The following is a 19,192-nucleotide window of genomic DNA, read 5'->3' on the forward strand; positions in this document are numbered from 1 at the left end:
CTCATAATGGGTAAGCTTTGCCTCGGGCAGACTAATACCAGAAAGGCCAACACGCAATGGGAGTGGAGAGATGGCGAGAGTAGCGTGTACCCTCCGTGGCAAGAGGTTGGACGGTGGTGTATCTGTGCTCTCGGTTGGCGTGAACTCGGTCTGGTCTTAAGAACCCCGGTGGCGAGTTGACATATGCAAGGGTTAAGTGCTACATATGTCGTGTGATTGGAGATTCCCAGCTGGGTATTAATCGATTCGGATCGCCGTTACTTCTCGGACATGAAGACTTGGTCACTGCCCTACACGTAGCATTCCAGTAAACTGAAAGGGGTGATAAAAGACGGCTAGTATAGGCCAAGTGCGTGAACTAGGGTAGAAAGAACTGTAGATGCAGGTAACTTTACTTAGCCATACAAGTAAAATGGATTTTTAAGGATCCAATCATAGTAAGCTTTTATGCAAACAGAGTCCTTGATTCTTGATAAGCCATACCTTGAATCCCTTTCTGAAACCAGCATACCCTTGAGAGTCTTTTCTTTAGTCGGGTAAGTCTTGCTGAGTACTTGTGTACTTAGGGTTTTATTCCCATTGTTGCTGCAGGTTACGAGTCACTTGATTATGATTGGTGTTAAGCGTCGGTGGGCACGACCTTCTATAAGTCTAAGTACTTCTTCTATACTTCTTATTGAGGATGGTCACTTAAGCTAGCATATATTTCAAAACTACAAATAATTTATAACAGTTCAAAGTTATTTCTTTGAATCACTTTTGTAATCACTCCGATCATGTACAATGTAAACTTGATGTAACTTGTAAAATTTGGTAATAAGATTTCCGCTGCAAAAATGTTGGTGTGTGATTTGTGTTTACTTAATCCTGCGATCCTGGTTGTAAGTGGTTTATCCGAGGTCCTTGGGGCACTCGGACAGATCCTGTTAAGTTATCTGGTGCACATGCATAGTCGTTTGAGGTCTTTGAGATAAGGGCAGGTGCATGTGGGCCCAATAACTTGGGAGGTTCTGCCACAATTTGCCTGATTAGTTGGATGAACACAAGGGTTAGAGTGGTTTGGGCCGCTGGAGTGTAATACACTACATCCACTGAGTTGTATTGCATGAGGAACGGGAGTCTCTGGGTGTGTCCGAGGGTCTCCGATAGAGTCTGTCCTATGATAATCCTGAGTTCGAACTCCCCCTTGGCGGGTGTGTGCTCTTCCCTTTTATAACCCAAGGGTGGTTACAGAGACCTGTCACAAGCCTGACTATGCCCTGCGCTTGGTCGGAGCACGTCTTAGTTGTCTTGCATTTAATGCAGACTGAGGCCTTGCTTCCATGCGAAGGTTTGCACCATGCGCCCAGCGGCCACGTGACGTCACCGGGCCCTTGCATGGGTCCGGAGTAGGGCATGGGGGCATGTTCTTCCCTAGAGCACCGGGAGCCCTTGTTGGTGACCCGGATCCCATACGGGGGGGTCCGGATCCCTACTCTAAGGGTCCGGTTTGTATACTTGGAGGTCCTAGACCTACTAGGGGGACTGGATTGCATACATGGGGGTCTGGAACCCACCCATGGGGGTCCAGACTCGTTGGTGAAGTCCTTGAGCATATCGCTTCCCTAGACACGTGTCAGCACCAGACCTACCCATAAGGCGGGGACAGACCCTGAGGCCTATGGGTGGGAATAGACTTGCTCGAGGCCAACCTCCCACATGAGGTGCAGTTCTGGCTCGCATAAGGCCAACCTCGGATGGGAGATGAAGTTCTGATTCGCTCGAGGCCAGCTCTGGGCGAGAGACGCAGTCACGCCTTGTCGGGGGCATCCTTTGGTGGGAGACACAATCACACCTCATCCGCGGCCATCCTCGGGCGGGAGACGTTGTTCCGACTCGCACGAGGCCAACCTTGGCGGGAGACAGTCCCGGCTCCCCCGAGGCGAGCTCTAGGTGGGAGACACAGTCATGCCTCGCCCGAGGCCAACCTCGGCGAGAGACGCAATCCCGGCTCGAACGGGAGACGCAGTCACGCCTTGCTCTCAGGGCAAACCTCGGACGAGAGACGCATTCATGCCTCACCCTCGAGGCAACCCTCGGACGGGAGACGCGGTCACGCCTCGCCCTTAGGGCCTATGGTCTTGTCGAACGAGCTTGCTCCCACGACGCCGAGCTGCTCGGTTTCTTTGATACAGTAGGAGAGGGTACCCCAGTTTCAGGGTACCGACAAGAGGACAAGAGTGTTGCCATGAATGGACGGTTTTGTCTACATTTTGTTTTTGTTAGGTAATACAAGTGATCCCATTTCAGTTTTATTTCTTGCCAATGCCAAGATAAATATGTTCGTGCTTTATCGGTTAGCGTTTGGATTTTTTTCCCCTTTCCCTAATACCCTGAGAACGATGCATTATACTCCCTCTGCCGCAATATACTAGTAGTTTTAGGCTCTTTTTTTTTGTCCATATTCTAATATACTAGTCGTTTTATACTCCCTCTGCCGCAATATATAGTTTTAGGCTCTTATTTTTTTGTCCATATTCTAATATACTAGTCGTTTTAGGCTTTTTTTTATCCATATTCAAATTGATGACGGTGAAACTAGACATATATATAAAACACATACACCAAATATTGTATAAATCTATTAATACTCTAAAACAAATACTATTTTGAAATGGAGGGAGTATTACGAATTGAACCCTAAACTCATGCAAGAACATTGCGTGTCCCTGAGCCTGCTATGCACAGTTGCCGGATGAAACACAGCTGCCGGATGTTATCATCTAAACTGTTAGATTCAATCCCAAAAGAAACAAAAGGAAGTCGACTCTGATACCTCTTTTCAGAGTACATAGTGAGTGTCTACCAATCTCTTTACATCATCTACGGGTATAGTAGGTCTAGGTTCACCAAATCACACAACCAATCAACGCCGTACTTACCAAAAGAAGGGAAAAACTATACCTCTGTCATCCTATTTCGGAGAAACCCACTTCCATTCCTACTTGCATATTCGCTATGTTCTAGTACCACATCAGTGTTATATGTGTGTGTAAGATTGCCACAAACAAATAAAGGCAAGGTTATATCTGCCACATCAATTATATCTGCAGATGGACACAAACAAATGAAGGCATGGTTAGTAATTTAGTATGACACACAACAGTTATATGTGTGTGTAAGAGACTGCCCGCCTCTCCTTCATCTGCATGTTCCTCCACTTGACCCTCAAATCACATGGCAGGCGCGCGATGTTAAACACACCACGGCCATATTGCAGTATCTGGGTCCATGAAATTTGACCATCATTATGTGGAGAGAATTTTGCCATCCCATCCTGGATCATCACAGTAAAAAAGTGTAAGTACACATGGCCAAGCGAGACATAATTACATACTACAAGTACAAACCTGGCCTGGGAAAAGCCAGCGCGAGAGATGGTGTTTCAACAATGAAAATTTACATCCAAAGAATTATTTACCTTCAACATTGCTTCTTCTTCTGCTGTCCACCAGAGTTTTCTGCGTCTTCGAGCTCTCGCAACAGGATTGGAACTGCAAGACATGTGCTCAGTTCTTGAAATACCATTAAATGGAACATTTCAGAAACGATATTTCCTATAATAGATGGAAAACGTGAAAATTTGAAGAAGTCAGTTGACTCAACTTTTAAGCTCCGGTCTCCTTTTTTATATGTGCAGAACATTTTATCATGGTAGGGTAATGCCATCGGTGCGCGCTCAACATTGCATAATTCGTAACGAAACACCAATGCTAAGTCTGATCTAATTTGATATATCATAGAACTAACCATGTGTATGTGAAAACCGCTCATCTGAATTTGAAAAGCAATGCATGACAAAAGGCCTAAGACCTTAAAATGAGACCAGCTTTCCATAAAATCATTGCCATGAGCCATGACATAGCTAATGTTCTCTCAAAAGTCCTAAGACCTTAAAAGTTCGGATAGTGTCAAAACTGATGGCCGTCATGTTATCCATGATACTGAGCCAACAAAATAATGGAAACTGTTTGAGCAAGAACAAAAGAAAAGCTACAGACTACATGCAAATGTCGCACCCAGTAATACCCATTTGGAGCTTTATTATTTGCATACATAGATCAGCACACTCAGATATCATTCAATCCTAAATTAGGTACAGACCTCAGTCATGTTTAGTTAATCCAGCAAAGTTGTATTGATGAACCTTTTTACTGTGTAAACACAGCAATTGAGACTAAGGTAAAGGAAATAAGTGGTGCTGTAACTGCACTCTGACACTTACTAGTGCTTTTGCGGGTTTGCAGACTTTCTTTTCGCTGGTGAAGTAGGCATTTGTTGATCCTCCTTAGATTTACTTGATACAGCTGGCTCCTTATCTTGCAATCCTTTTTTGTTGTGTCTCGTACAACGCCAATAACGTGATGACTGCCAAGAAGATGATGGCCTGCCAGAGTCATCAGAAGATGTTGCTTCTGATTCATCAGAACCACCAGGTTGGTTAGAAGCTGTAAGATTACCATCCTGGTCAGCCTCAACGTCCTGATTCAAAGGAGAATCACATCTTATCTGAGATGAAGATCCTGTTTCATGAGATGAGTTGTCATTACTAGCTTCTTTGCGACCTTCTTCGTCTACTGCTTGCCGCCTTTTCTCTGAATCCTTAACTTGTATTTCATTGTTATTCTGGAGCACTGAATGTATATTAATGGATGCAGACGAACCAGAGTTCTGGAAAGGAACCTTCTCAGTGAGTACCTCCTTAGGATAACCCTTACCTATAGCATTTATTTTCTGCTTCCTCCTCTGCTGATTAGGCTCTTTAACCTGATGAGCAAGATTATTTACTTCATTTTCATGGGCATCTCCTGGCTGAACTTGCTTGGTGACTTGTGTTTTGCTAAGTAAAGCAGCAAGGTTCTTCCTAGCTTCGCAATATGTTTTGTTTGCCTTTTTACATGCTTCAATAGCTTTCTTATAAGAGCATATTGGGCAGTAGAATAAATTTGTCCCTTCAAATGTCGCTGATGAACCCAAACAGCTACTATGAACAGCTAAAAAACAGCGGCTGCATTCCAACAACTGACCACCTTTGCCACATTTCAAGCACAAATCTTGTTGAGACAAGCCCTCCAAAGTATCAATGATGTATTGATCCTCGAAATGGACAAATATTTCTGGAGAAGCGTCCTTAGACTTTAGCTCATTTGATGTCTCCTTTGCACTTTCTCCACCCCTATCCTGAGAAGAACCTGGAACATAAGTATGACAATTATTTTTTTGAATGTTCTTTTCATTTTCCGGCTCAGAAAAACAATTGGCTTCTGAAGTTTTATCATGTAAGGTTACATTGCAGTTTTGAGACACTGCAGCAGTCTGTGCAGTCAGCCCGCCATGTACCGCATTATTTTTCATGACGCTGCAATCATCATGCAGAGCTTGATTAGCCATGTTGGTATCGCTGAATTCTAAGTGAGACTTGTCTGCATTCTGCTCTTCCAAAGCCATCCTATCCTCTGTAGCAACAATCCCTGGTTGAAGGTTGGTTTCAGATTTACTTCCTTGATTAGCACCATTGCAGCTTATAGAAAGCAAAACACTGGCAGATTGCAAAGTCAGATCCCCATGAACATGGTCCTTTTCCACTAGCCCAATATTTGCAGAGATATCTTCCAGATCTTGGGTTACTTTCTCACCCCTATCCTGTTGCAGAGCACTCAAATGAGCTTTCCTGCTGTCAAGCTGTGAAATCATGTTTGTATCCTGTGCTGTTATGCACTCAGGCAAATGCTCAGGTCCAGATGCATCTGTTGGTAAGACATCGCTGATTCTGTCAAAACCTGAAGTTACCGTGGCATGAGAGCTCAGTCCTTCATGAATGGAAACCTTAGATGACTGATTGCTGGAGCCACCATCATTTGCCCCATCTCCATCAGCACAGTGAGATAGACTTGGAGATTTTTGCTTACAAGATTTTGGTTCAACTGTAGCAGTATGGTCATGTTTATCCTGCTGGGAAAAGGGCTCAGTAATGCTTCCCTGCAAAGGTGCATCACAGCCATCTGAAGCAAGCACAGATCCAACAGACATGTTCCCCTCCACAATAGGAATCCTTTCTGAGGACCTAGTGCCTAGACCAACAGCATCAATAGTATCTTCTTGCGGAGGGACGTAAGACCTGCTTTGGGGCATACATGGTTGGTGAAAAACAGAAGTTGGTGCAGGCGGATCCTTTTGGAGATTTCCTGTTTCACTTTCATTGACTACATCTGTAGGGAACACAAACACAGGCTTCTCTATATTTACACATCTGTGGCTGCTGCGCAGTGACTGATCATTGTCACATTGTTCAGTGTCATTGTGCTCCATTTGGGATTGTAGGGCCATAGATGTAAGCAATGGGTCAACTTGTTTTAGCTGAAGAGAAAATTACAAATTCAATTTGCCATTGTTCTACTTATAATATTGAGATTTTTCTCTTTAACTTACCATCTGGAAGGAAGTTTCTGGTAGCATAAATTTCTCGGTACATAAATATTCCTGGATGTCTTGACTGAAATGTGGAAGCAAATCCTTCTCCAAATCTCCGGGGCTACCAACCTGCAAATTTTACCATGTATCAGAAGTCTCAAATACACTAGAAACTGGGAAGTGCTTCGTAATAACTTACCAGATGCTACATGTCTTCTTAAAATCACTGTTTTCAAGTCGTCCGACTAATCGTGGTTAGTCGCGATTAGTCAGGCAGGTCGCCTGGTAGTGGCCGATCAGCCGGACGACTCGACTAGAGTATCAAGTCGTCCAGGTCGTCCGACTAGTCGTCGATTAGGCGTGATTAGTCGTCCGATAGATCATGGTTATTGAAGCGGTAAAACGTTAAAACGTTATGAACCAACTTTTCAACGTTTAAACGAACGTTGAAACGTCTTTTCAGACTTGACATAGAATTTCAAATATAGAATAAGTTCATACATAAGTTGAAATTGAAATTCACTGTCAGCAAATAGAGATTGATTCAATGTGAGCAAAATCAATAAATCTTGGGGCTGGCGCAGAGGTGAGGCAGAGTGGCTGGCGCAGAGGTTACAGGTTAGTCCCTCAATGCTGGTCTATGAAGCAATGGGCACTGGCGGTTGGCGGCTGGAGCACTGGGCAGCCACACTGGCGGCTGGCGCAGAGGTAGCGTGTGGAGCACTAGAGCAAAGGCGACTGGCGCACTGGCCTGTGGAGCAGTGGCGTAGAGCCGGCTGGCGCACTAGCGCACTGGCCTGTGGAGCACTGGAGCGGCGGCGACGCACTGGTCTGTGAAGCAATGGAGCGGCGGCGCACTGCCCTGTGGGCGGAGGGAGGGGGGGCCGGCGGCGTACCTGGAGGGCGGCTGAGGACGGCCGACGGCGGTACCAGGCGCGGACGGGAGAGCTCCGCGCGTTTTGCGACGCAGCGGCTGGGCTGAGGACGGCGGTAGCTGGCGGGAGCGACTAAAGGCCCAGGAAGGCCCACTAGCACATAGAACGTCCGTAGAACGCTTAAAACGTCATAGAACGTCCGTAGAACACTTACACGACGCTTAAACGTCCAAAACGGACGTTCAACACCAGCTTTTTAGAACGTGCGGACGTTTTAGATCCTAATCATGTTCTACCGCTTAAACGACGCTTAAACGTCGTTTAAACGACGTTTTAATAACAATGGACTAGATGGTAAATCGACTAGGATTTGTCCAGGCAGCTAGGGTTTTCTAGTGGGCTACTGCGCTTCTATTTTTTCGGCCCATCTATAGTAGTATAAAGCAATGCGCCGCCAGCCCTTGAAACTTTTCCTCTCCTCTGCCGAGTCCAGAACACAGGCTGCGGCTCTAGAACACCAGCAGCAGCTCCAGAACACCGTCGGTGGCTCCAAAACATTAGCGACGAGATGAACTCCTCATCTCAAGGTTCCCCCCATCTCCCCCTTCCTATCTTTCCTATTGTCTGAATTCTGATGAATCTGAATCTGTTGGAGAAGCTGCTGCTGCTTTTTGCTTGGATAATGATATGCTCTAGGTAGTAGGTACTACATTCAATATGCTCTTGGTAGTAGGTGCTGCTTGTAGCCTACTAGCCTTGTATTCAATATTTCAGTTTCAGTTCTGCTATAGTGCTATATGCCTATATTGCCTTTCAGTCTGTTACTCAGTTTCAATTTCAGACTTATATAATGCCTATTGCAGTATTGCTTATATATACATATATCATATTATATATACATATGTCCAGAAATATATAGGACGATTAGGGGACGACCAGAGGTCGACCAGGACCGATTAGGCGTCCTAATCGTCGCCCTAATCGCGATTAGGCGCATGGTCGGTCCTCTGGAATGACCAGCTGGTCGCCTGACCTGAAAACATTGCTTAAAATAACAACTAAAATCATATGTTTTTTGCGCAATGTGAAAATTCAAAAGTCACGCTTAATAAAAAAGATGCAGCAATAGGTTGTCTGCACACATAGTTAGAAAAATTTTACACTAAGTGTCCATCTACACCAGTGATAAATGATAGCCTAACAGAAACATCCATCTTATGGAGATGCAGCAATCACCATAGTTGTCAAGGTGTCGCCTAGGCGGTAAGGTGCCCCGGCAGCGTAACGCGTCCTGCTCGCCTTACTCCGCACCTAAGGTGAGTGGGAGAGAGGCTGCCGACGGCGCCGGCACAGGAGGGAGAAGTGACCAGAGGGAGAAGCGACCAGGGGGAGAGAACGGGGAGAGAGAGACGATTGGTCGCTGGGGAGATCTCTAGGAGAGGCGGCTGGCAGATATAGGGAGAGAGGGGAGAAAGAAAGTGGGATTAACCTAATCTTAATGAATAAGTTGGGCTGATTTGTAGGCTGGCCGGGCTAGTCTTTTCTTTATCCTTTTCTCTTTTTTATTATTATTTTTATCCTAAATACTTTCTCAAATATCAATACTTTTTCTATTTTTAAATATATTTAACGCATTGCCTCGCCTTACGCTTTACCGCTTAAAAGTTAAAAGGGGTATTTTTGCCTGACCTAGCCTTAGCTGTCTCCAATAGCTATCTTATCCATGCTTATTAAAACGACGTTTAAACGTCGTTTAAACGACGTTTAAACTATAAAACGCTGGAGAAAACTGAAACTATAAAACGTTTTAGTTTTCTTCGTAAAACGTCATTTAACTACGTTTAAACGCCACGTTTTGGCGTTTAAACGTTGTATAGCGTGAAACGCCACGTTTCGGGCGTTCTACGGCGGCCCAGCCCAATTCACCAAACCTGGTCGCGCTCACGTTTAGGGCACCAGACCGCGCTCAAGTCCACCGTTCTCTGCCCCCAGACCGCGCTCAAGTCCACCGCTCTCTGCCCCCAGGCCGCTCCAGGCCGCCGCTCCTCCCCGTGCAGCCTCCTCCAGGCCGCCGCGGCTCCTCCCGTCCTCCGCCGCCGCTCCAGGCCGCGGCTCCTCCGCCGCAGCTCCAGGCCGCCGCTCGGCCGCGCTCAACCGCGCCAGGCGCCCAGGCCGCCGCTCAGCCGCTCCCGCTGTCTGCCGGCCACTACAGAGACAGCCCTGCCTCCAGCCCTGCTTCACTGGTGACTGGTGAGTACCATCTTAATTTGCTGAAGGAAGAAGGATTGAGGTGAGGTGCTGCCTGCTGTCATCTGAACATATGCATTCCATTATTGCAGAATAGATTGGAGGAGAAATGGCTGATTTTAGCACAGAAGCATCTGCAGCTGGCTCTCAAATACGAAGTGATGGATATGATCCACTGAAAGATCCAAAAAGGAAACCCAAATCTGATGATCCAGGCTGGAAGTATGCCTATTATGTAGAGCCTGGCAAGCGAGAGTTGATCCAATGCGCCCTTTGCCCGAGGAAAATTAAAGGAGGAATTCTGAGGGTGAAGAAACATCTTGTGGGCGGATACAAAGATATCCTCAAGTGTCCCAATACCACAACTGCAATTGCTAGAGAGTTAAAGGCGGCTTTGGATGAAGGAAAAAGGGATAGACCAAAGGGACAATACTTTGATGAAGTTGAATCACATGAGAATGAAGATGATGATGTTGTGGAAGTAATTGGGTCATCATCAAGAGGAGGCAGCAGCACTGGAACAACCGGCAAAAGAAAGGAATTATCAAGCAAGGCATCAACCGTTGGGGCAACAAAAAAGCCCATTACAAGTTTGCTCCGACGTACACCCCAAGAGGTTGTCGCGGAAAGGTATGCCAAGGGGACAACTCAGAGAACCATCAATGCTGCAATGAAGCCCAAATAAGAAAGAGAAGTTGTTTGTATGGAGATAGACAAGTTTTTCTATGATTGTGGCATACCCTTCAATGCTGCCAACTCAAGACAATTTGAGGTAGCTGTAGAGGCCATTGCACAGTATGGTACGGGGTTCAAACCCCCTAGTTTCCATGAGCTACGAGAACATTTGCTCGCGAAGGCTGTCAAAGAGATATACAGTGAGAAGAAGAAGCATGAGGACCCTGATCCTACGTTTTAGCTAGTCAGTCAGTTAGTTGCATGTATCTGTAGCTTGCACACGGCTCCTAAATTTGTGGGTGTCGTGCCATATAAAGGCAGTGAGACTCGCTCACTCGCCTGGTTCCTCGGACGGATCATGAGTTCGTGCAGCGTGGGGATGAATGCGCTAAACGCACGGTCCGGGAGACGATGGATTTTCGTTAGTTTTTCTGCATGCAATCAGTACTCAATAAAAGGAGGAATATATGCACCAAAAGACGTTGTCGTTTCATTGTAGCACAAAATAGCCTGAGTCTGAAACTGTCCCAATGCGTGTGTGAGTTCGTCTGTATCAAAGAGGGTGAGGTGAGTGCTTCTTCTCCGGCTCAGGTGATCGCTAGCTCAGATCCAACACTTGGTACCAAGGCTTGCGCATTGATCCGACATGTCGGCCCCCACGGCCAAGAGTGTCGGGGGAGGAAGAAGGAACAGCAGGTTCAGCAAAGTTAGCAGGCCCATGTGGCCCAAGACGACGAGTCGTCCCTTCTTCTCGCCCATGTTGCTGAAGTCACCATCAACTCCTCGCCAAGGCAGGACTAGTGGCGAAGACTGAGCGACGCGGCGGTGATCAGCAACCCGTCGAGCACCACGGAGGCGTGCTTTCCAGAGGAGCACGTCCATTTGGTGGAGGAGAAGGTCTTCGCCGCGCTCGACGACACGGAGAACCAGGATCCACGGCATTGGATCTTTGACATAGGGGCATCTAACCACATGACGGGGTGCCACGACGCCTTCTCTGACCTCGACATGGGCATCTCCAGCACAGTTCGATTCGGTAATGGATAGACGGTGTGCATCAAAGGGCGCGGCACCGTGCTCTTTGAGTGCAAGAACGGCGAACATTGCGCCCTCTCCAACACCTTCATCTCGCATCTCACTGCCAACATTGTGAGTTGTGGGCAGTTGGATGAGAACAAGGAGATATTGATCAAGGCCGGTGTGATGTGCATCCGAGACAAACACCATCGTCTTCTCGCCAAGATCCGACTGGGGCCGGGGCGGCTGTACGTGCTCAACCTCACCATTGCACGTACAGTCTGCCTAGCTGCCCACACGAAAGAGGACACGTGGTGTTGGCACGTGCGCTTCGGGCACACAAACTTTGGCGCCCTCCGCAAGATGGGCAGGGAGGGACTCATCCGTGGTCTCCCTGTCTTGAATCAGGCGGAGCGACTCTACGACACCTGTGTCATCGGCAAGCACCAACGTGACCCATTCCCGACTGGAACACAAAGGCGCTCCACCAAGCCACTCGAGTTGCTCCATGGAGATATGTGCGGACCGATCACTCTGACGACAACCAGCAGTAACAGCTACTTCTTGTTATTGGTTGATGAATATAGCAGGTTCATGTGGGTGGCACTCTTGCCCATGAAGGTCAACGCACCAGAACCCATCAAGCAGTCGCGAAATGCAAGAGTGGCCACAAGCTTCTCGCCCTGCGTACCGATTGCGGGGGAGAATTCACGTCGGCGCGGTTCACCGAGTATTGCGCCGAGCTCTGTGTTGGCCACCAGCTGACGGCGCCGTACACGCCACAGCAAAACGGCGTCGTCGAGCGACGAAATCAAACTGTCATGGCCATGGCCAAGACGATGCTCAAGGCAAAGGATCTCCCTGGCATGTTCTAGGGGGAGGCCATCAACGCAGTTGTCTACATCCTGAATCAAACGACGACGAAGGGGACCGACGGCAAGACCTCGTATGAGCTCTGGAACGGGGCAGCGCCCTCGGTGCATCACATGCGCACGTTCGGGTGCGTGACGCATGTCAAGATCGTCGAACCGTACTTGAAGAAACTCGACGACTGCCGCAAGCCTATGGTCTTCGTCGGGTATGAACCAGGCTCCATGGCATATCGTGTCTACGACCCGACGTCATGTCGTGTTCACGTCAGTCGTGATGTGATATTCGACAAAGGCGCGCGGTGGAACTAGAGCAAGGACTCTATGGTCGTTGGGGACGACATCGAGATCGAGTCCATGAATCGCGAGCCCCCGGTGAGGTGACCATGCTCCAGCCTCGACACGAGCAAGGAGCTGCAGTGCCTTCAACGTGGCGTCTGCCCGCCAGCTTCACCAACCCCACCCATCATCTTCGCCTCGCCACCGAGTAGATCGCTGGAGCGCGTGGGCACGGATCACGGCAACAGTGCTCCCCTCCGGTTCTAGACCATCGACAACGTCGTTGGGTCAGCCTCTACGCCCAGTCTGGTGCGGCGAGAACTTGAGGAAGACCTGCAGCTGGTGAGTGAGATCGAGCCAACCACCTTTGAGCAGGCACAAAAGATGGAGTGCTTGAGGGAGGCCATGCTCGACGAAATGACCTCCATTGAAGAGAACAACACTTGGGAGTTGGTCGATCCCCCACTTCATCAGTGCCCAAATGGACCCAAATGGGTCTATAAAATCAAGAAGGACGCCAGCGGCATCATCACCAAGCACAAAGCCTGGCTCATCGCAAAAGGCTATGTGCAACGTCAAGGGATCGACTACGGTGAGGCCTTCGCACCGGTGGCGAGGCTCGAGTCTGTCCAGCTCCTGCTAGCACTCGTAGCCAATGAGGGTTGGCCCATCCACCATATGGACGTAAGGTCGGCTTTCCTCAATGGCGAGCTGCGAGAACAAGTCTATGTCGCCCAACCTCCAGACTTTGTTGTTGCTAGACAGGAACAGAAGGTGCTACGGCTAGTGAAGGCGCTCTATGGCCTTCGACAAGCCCCACGCGCTTGGTACGGCAAGCTGGACTTCTCACTGGGTTCACTTGGGTTCTGACGTTGTGCCTATGATCATGTCGTGTACACCCGCGGCCTAGACACGGATAGGCTGATAGTCGGCATCTATGTGGACGACCTTGTCTTCGCTGGTGGCAACATTGGAGAACTAGTCCTAGACCGAGATTGTAATCAGTCAAGGTGCGTACGCAGCGAAGATTTTGGAGATGGCCAGTCAGACGAGTTGTAATCCCAGCCAAACCCCCATGGAGTCACACCTCAAACTCAGTAAGTTCAGTGTTTGCTCTAAAATTGATGCAACTGAGTATAGGAAGATAGTTGGGGCACTACGCTACCTGGTGAACACAAGGCCAGATTTGGCATATGCAGTGGGGATATATATCAAGGTTTATGGAGAGACCTACTACTAAGCACCTGGTTGTTGTCAAGTGTATACTGCGTTATGTTGTAGGAACGAAGGAACATGGATGCCATTATTAGAGGAAAGAAGGGGGAGCTTTGCTTCTGGGCTACAGCAACAGCGATCATGGAGCAGATGTCGACAGACGGAAGAGCACCACCGGCATCATGTTCTTCTTTGGCAATAGTGTGGTGACCTGGTAGTCTCAGAAGCAGAAGGTTGTGGCGTTGTCCAGCTGTGAAGCTGAATACGTCGCAGCTACGACAGCCTCGTGCTAGGGAGTTTGGCTAGCACGGCTCCTGACAGAAATGAAGGGAGAAGAGCCTGGCAATGTTACCCTGAAGAACGATAACCAGTCCGCGATTCAATTGAGCAAAAATCCAGTCTACCACGATCGCAGCAAGCACATCGACGTCAAGTATCACTACATAAGGGAGTGCATCGACGAAGGTCGGATAGAAGTGGAATCAGTGGACACAAAACTGCAGCTGGCTGACATACTGACGAAGGCGCTTGGGAGACATCAGTTTCTGGTCCTGCGTTCCAAGATTGGCCTCGTCAACATCAGCGAGGTGATAAAGGTTCAGGGGGGGACTTGTTAGTTGAACCCTGATCCTACATTTTAGCTAGTCAGTCAGTTAGTTGCATGTATCTGTAGCTTGCATCGCACGGTTCCTAAATTTGTGTGCGTCGTGTCATATAGGAGGCAGTGATACTCGCTCACTCGCCTGGTTCCTCGGACGGATCATGAGTTCGTGCAGCGTGGGGATGGACGCGCTAAACGCACGCACGATGGATTTTCGTTAGTTTTTCTGCATGTAATCGGTACTCGATAAAAGGAGGAATATATGCACTAGAAGACGCTGCCATTTCATTGCAGCACAAAATAGCCTGAGTCTGAAACTGTCCCAGTGCGTGTGTGAGTGCGTCTGTATCAGAGGGTGAGGTGAGTGCTTCTTCTCTGGCCCAGGTGATCGCCGGCTAAGGTCCAACACAATTATGAGGCACTCTTTTGGTGTTGCTCTTACAATACATGCAGCAGAGCAGTAACAGAATGTCACAACAGCCATAACAGCTGTAAGATAATTTGTGCTAAGGAAGCACATACAATTGACATAACAGGAGGAAGAAGTAACTATGGGAGTTTGCCAATGTTGGGGGATATCTCCGAGCATGTCACAAGAGTACAGATCCCTGTGGCTTCCATGGAGAGGGATTCCTAAAAATTTAACCCCATATGTTTGCAACCAGACATCCTGTATTCCTGTCCAGATTTATACCAAACCCCGATAGCCCAATACCAACAGTCTAGTTCCAGGTCATATTCCATGCTCCATCCCAATGAATCCACCACTGATGTTCTACCAACAGAGCAATCAAAAGTAACAACCACTGCTGCTTGCACTATTCCATGGATGAAATGCTTCCAGTTCCAAAACATGGAACAGAAACAAATGTGCAAGCACTCAACAAAATTTGTGCGGTATCTGACAAAATTGGAAGCATATGAAGCACGCACCTCTCTCATAAGCTGAAACAGCACATTCTGGCATGATTGGGCGCCATCAACCCTAAGCACCCCCGCGGTGTCCGCGGCGTCACCCCCGGCGGCTATCACGGACGACACCTCCTGAATGCACCGGAGCGCGACCCGCTCACGCGTAAACTCCGGGGCGCCCGCGAGGGGCTTCGACGAGGCCCCCACCAGAACTGCAGACCGCCAACAAGCCAATTAACCATCCCAGGTGAGAGACCCTGAGACCGAAAGCGTCCAGGCGAACGGCGAAGGAGTTTAGGATTTGGAGCCTCACCCTTGAGCACGGAGAAGTCTATGTACTCGTCGCCGGCGAGGGCGTCAGCTATCCAGTGGGTCGCGAAGCGGGTGGCGATGGCGGCGGCGGAGGCGGAACCGGGCGGCATTGCGGGAGGCGGAGGAGTACGAGAGGGGCTGCTGCTGCTGGACTGCAAAATGCTTTACGGGAGTCCGTACCGAGAAAGATTATTTTTTTCTTTTTCAGCCAACGCTGCGCGCTCATTTACCGTATGTTTGGTTTCACACTAGATCAGGCGGCGCACTTTCGGACGCCCTAAAAATATGAATACACAGTTATACACGCTATAATTAAAGTAAATGGAGGATGACTAAATCTCAAACAAAATTGTTTAGTTCAGAGAAAAAGAAAACAGATACTCAACAGAACATAGAACATAGGTAGCTCGAAAATAATTCACATTAAAGTTGTAGCACCGCAGTTAAACGTGCACCATAGCATGACGTTGAGGCTTGTTTCAGCTGGAAACTGGTGCAGAATAAGATTACATGGTCCAAGTTTACGGCTAGTTGATACAGTGAGGGACAGGCAACCAAACCAGAGCTATTTACAAGGTACCTAGAGCCAACTCTTGGCCGGCACAATCCAGACAGCTAAGCACAAACATTACGCAACTACAAGTGCAGAGTCATTCCATCTACTAAAGCCAGCTGAACAATCCATCCACAAAAGCGATAAACAGAGGTGACCAAGATGTACATCCACAAAAGGCAAGACATCATTTGTGACTGACCAAGATGTACATCCACAAAAGGCAAGACATCATTTGTGACGTGTTCAGATTGCAGGTTTGTGAAGGCTGCAAACAAATATAAGAATGTGAGTATAAAGTTCCATAAATATTATGTGCTGGGTCTTTGAAGTTAATGTTATACCAAAGAAAGATATTAAGCACATGTATACAACCTCGAGGCTACACAAACAGGGTCTTGATCGCAAACCAATAGCCTTAGGCAGTTTACTTAGGCAAGAAAGATATGATTATGCAACTGCCTATAGAAGAAGCTGTTCACTGGCTAATTACTTTTGGCTCTGCCCAGAGCTATATTCAGCAAAGGCAACAAGTTCGAGATAAAAATACTTTTTTTGCTAAATGAGTAAGAAGTTGGGGTAATATTTTGTGGCTTAAGTTCTTACATTGGTCAAGCAAGGAGCAAATAACCTGAATGGGATGCAAGATATTTCAATATTTGAATTATTATTTCTTGCAATTTTGTAATCTTATTCTTTTTTATAGTTGATTTGTCAAGTCCTTATGTTTTCTGTCTTTGTTGTCATAACTGCAGAAAATCATTTAATCTATTTATCTTGCATTAGCTGATTTGCCAAGTCTTTTTTGCCAAATCTTTAATATAGTGTGATATTTTATGTTTCAATTATATATTTTTGTATAGCTGACTCTTATATTACTTCGTACATGAAGAGCTGTGAATGTCTTAGCTGAAATGAGGAGTACCCTTGGTCTGAATGACTGTAAATTATTATGCATAAATTCGTCTACAGAAGCAGGTGGTAGTGATGCTGACAATTCATGGCTACCTTATGTGAGGATACTGAATACCTCATACTGAATTTCAGTAACGTTTTAAAATTTTAGCAAATATGCAATCTATTATAATCTTTTCGTTACTAAATGCAGAAAGCTCTTGGTTTGAACCAATGTAAGAAATCTACAATTCTATATTACCTGACGATGCTTGAACCAACGTAAGCTTCACAGACATTTCTATCGTTACTAAATGCAGAAATCTACAATTCTATATTTTCATGTTTTTCTCTATAGTGGTTTTCTGGGCACACAAAGTTTTGTGACACTTTGTTAACTTTTCATGGTACCTAAGGATTCATCTGTCAGGTGATAGTTATAGAGTAACCATCCTGCATTCAGTTGACCAGACTGTGTTGTAAACAACAAGGCACAGAGAGGCAGAGGATATACCTAGAATCAGCAATGCCGGAAGCCAAGTCATGGCCATCACCAGTTTTATCAGGTGAGCCTCCCAATATCTTCCTCGCAACCTGCCTGGTAGCTGAGGACCCACCTTTTGATAGTGGCGTTGGCGATCTTGCACGCTACATCGAAGTGCATAGACTGTAAGGCAACTTGAGTTGGTGGCAACAACAAATTTATTGTGTGTTCGAAAGCATGGGTTACCTTATCCTTGCTATAGTTTTTGGTGCTCTGTGGTGTCTGAGAAGAGGTACCTCCAGTTGGGACAGAGTCTGCTGATGTAGACTTGGATGCAGCCCACGCAGACGAAATTGATGAAGGTTGGGATCCACTGGGTGAAATTGGAACCTGACCTCCATCACCAATCTCGGCGACAACCGTGTTAACCTGGAAACACACATTGCCTAAAGCAATGGTGCTGTCTGTGAAGCTTACGTTGAATGTGTACACCTTTTCCATCAGCTTAGTTATTTCATCAGGAATAAATCCGGCTGGATTATCCGCGATCAAGATGTCAAGTGGTTTCTTAACAATGCGCTGTGCCATACGTCCAAATAGTATGAAATCAGTCTCGCCTGTCTCATCGCCTGTTGTGATGAGCAACCTGTACCTGCGCATAAACACTATACCACAACACCAAATTAGTGTCTGACGACTGTTGCTATAAATAGAGAAATAGCATCAAATTGTTAGTCGGTATACATGGCCACAGATGGTGAGTCGGTATATGTCTATATTCCAACTGAGTGTTAGTCATTATATTTATATGTGAATAGTGTCGCTTTGTCAGTCGGCAATTCATACCTATAGCATCGCGCTGTCAGTCGCCATAAAAACGTGTGCAATTTATCGGGTCTGTTGGCGCGCAAAAATGATGACCCAAATACCAGCCGACCAAAACCCTATCTTCCTTTCCCGAGCCGTCGCCGCCCAAAACATCTATTCCGACGTGAACGTTGTGTGACGTCGATTCCTAAAGGATCACAATTTCGATGCTGTATCAATCTCGCGTATTTATTTTGCGAAATATCGAGTCTTGTGTCCGTTTAAAACTTATGGGTTTAGAGAACATGAATTTGGAATCCCGACCCACTCTTGCGATTTTGGCCCAAGTAAATATTATTTGGACTCGACAATAGAAGTGTTGCAAAAAATTAAATCGGGATGAGATAATTAGAGCCGAGACTCACTATTCATAATTAATCCGTTTCTTTGATTGTAATTGCGAAAAAACTAAAATGTACATCCCAAAAGTCGCTTTAGTCCAAACTGTTTATATTTCGCCAAAACCTACTGCTAGAATTGTGTGTGTATATATATATCTGTTTGCGTCTTGTCTAGATCCCTATATTCGAAAGAGATGGGGTTTATGTGTTTTCAACTAGATTCGACATAGTATGGAATATCCAAGCCGATCTTGTTTGGTTCGTTCCGTGTGTTTCTCGCCCGATCTAAATCTCCAAATATAAATAACGAGTAAGCATTCATTTGACTCTGGAGTATTCATCAAATCGAATCCTTTCCAAATACTGTCACTGATCTCGTTTGGTTTGACCTATTTATACATCTTTTATATCCGAATTTTAGAACTCAAAATATACATGTTGTTTCTGTTAAAAATTTTAAAAAAATTTCTTTTATCTCTCTACTGCATAATCTCTAGAATTCTTTTAGCAATTTTTTTATTAAGAGTTTGACGAAGAGAAACTTGAATTCTCTTTATCCAATTAATCTCCCTTATCCTGTCTTCACCGCCCCCTGGCACTT

The 19,192-nt window shown here is 46.6% G+C and overlaps 1 protein-coding gene and 1 long non-coding RNA gene across 3 annotated transcripts; both read right to left on the reverse strand.

The window, feature by feature from the left end:
• Window positions 1-2,753: 2,753 nt before the first annotated feature.
• On the reverse strand, window positions 2,754-15,705 carry LOC103625700 (TRF-like 10). Of its 2 annotated transcripts, none has more exons than XM_008646085.4 (6): window positions 15,454-15,705; window positions 15,162-15,352; window positions 6,469-6,579; window positions 4,265-6,396; window positions 3,461-3,533; window positions 2,754-3,316 (listed from the first exon to the last, which is right to left on the reverse strand). In XM_008646085.4, the coding sequence occupies exons 1-6, from the start codon at window positions 15,560-15,562 to the stop codon at window positions 3,146-3,148; spliced, it is 2,787 nt and encodes a 928-aa protein (XP_008644307.1). In that variant the 5' UTR covers window positions 15,563-15,705; the 3' UTR covers window positions 2,754-3,145. The 2 variants fall into 2 exon arrangements, with proteins under 2 accessions (XP_008644307.1, XP_008644308.1); XM_008646086.4 differs by lacking the exon at window positions 15,454-15,705 and adding an exon at window positions 6,650-6,793 and having other exon boundaries at window positions 15,162-15,220.
• A 209-nt stretch (window positions 15,706-15,914) lies between these two features.
• LOC118471973 (uncharacterized) lies at window positions 15,915-17,503 on the reverse strand. Its single transcript, XR_004849301.1, has 2 exons — window positions 17,414-17,503; window positions 15,915-16,273 (listed from the first exon to the last, which is right to left on the reverse strand). It is a non-coding gene; the product is annotated as an uncharacterized lncRNA (long non-coding RNA).
• Window positions 17,504-19,192: the final 1,689 nt, after the last annotated feature.

The sequence above is a fragment of the Zea mays genome, chromosome 5 (genome assembly GCF_902167145.1).
Source record: "Zea mays cultivar B73 chromosome 5, Zm-B73-REFERENCE-NAM-5.0, whole genome shotgun sequence".
NCBI classification, from domain to species: domain Eukaryota; kingdom Viridiplantae; phylum Streptophyta; class Magnoliopsida; order Poales; family Poaceae; genus Zea; species Zea mays.

Coding starts and splice junctions, on each gene's coding strand:
- LOC103625700 (XM_008646085.4), bottom strand. CDS start 15,562: ATGCCGCCCGGTTCCGCCTCCGCCGCCGCCATCGCCACCCGCTTCGCG. Junction 3,534..4,264: donor GCAAACCCGCAAAAGCACTA/GTAAGTGTCAGA, acceptor CATGTCTTGCAG/TTCCAATCCTGTTGCGAGAG. Junction 3,317..3,460: donor AAGAAGAAGCAATGTTGAAG/GTAAATAATTCT, acceptor GTGATGATCCAG/GATGGGATGGCAAAATTCTC.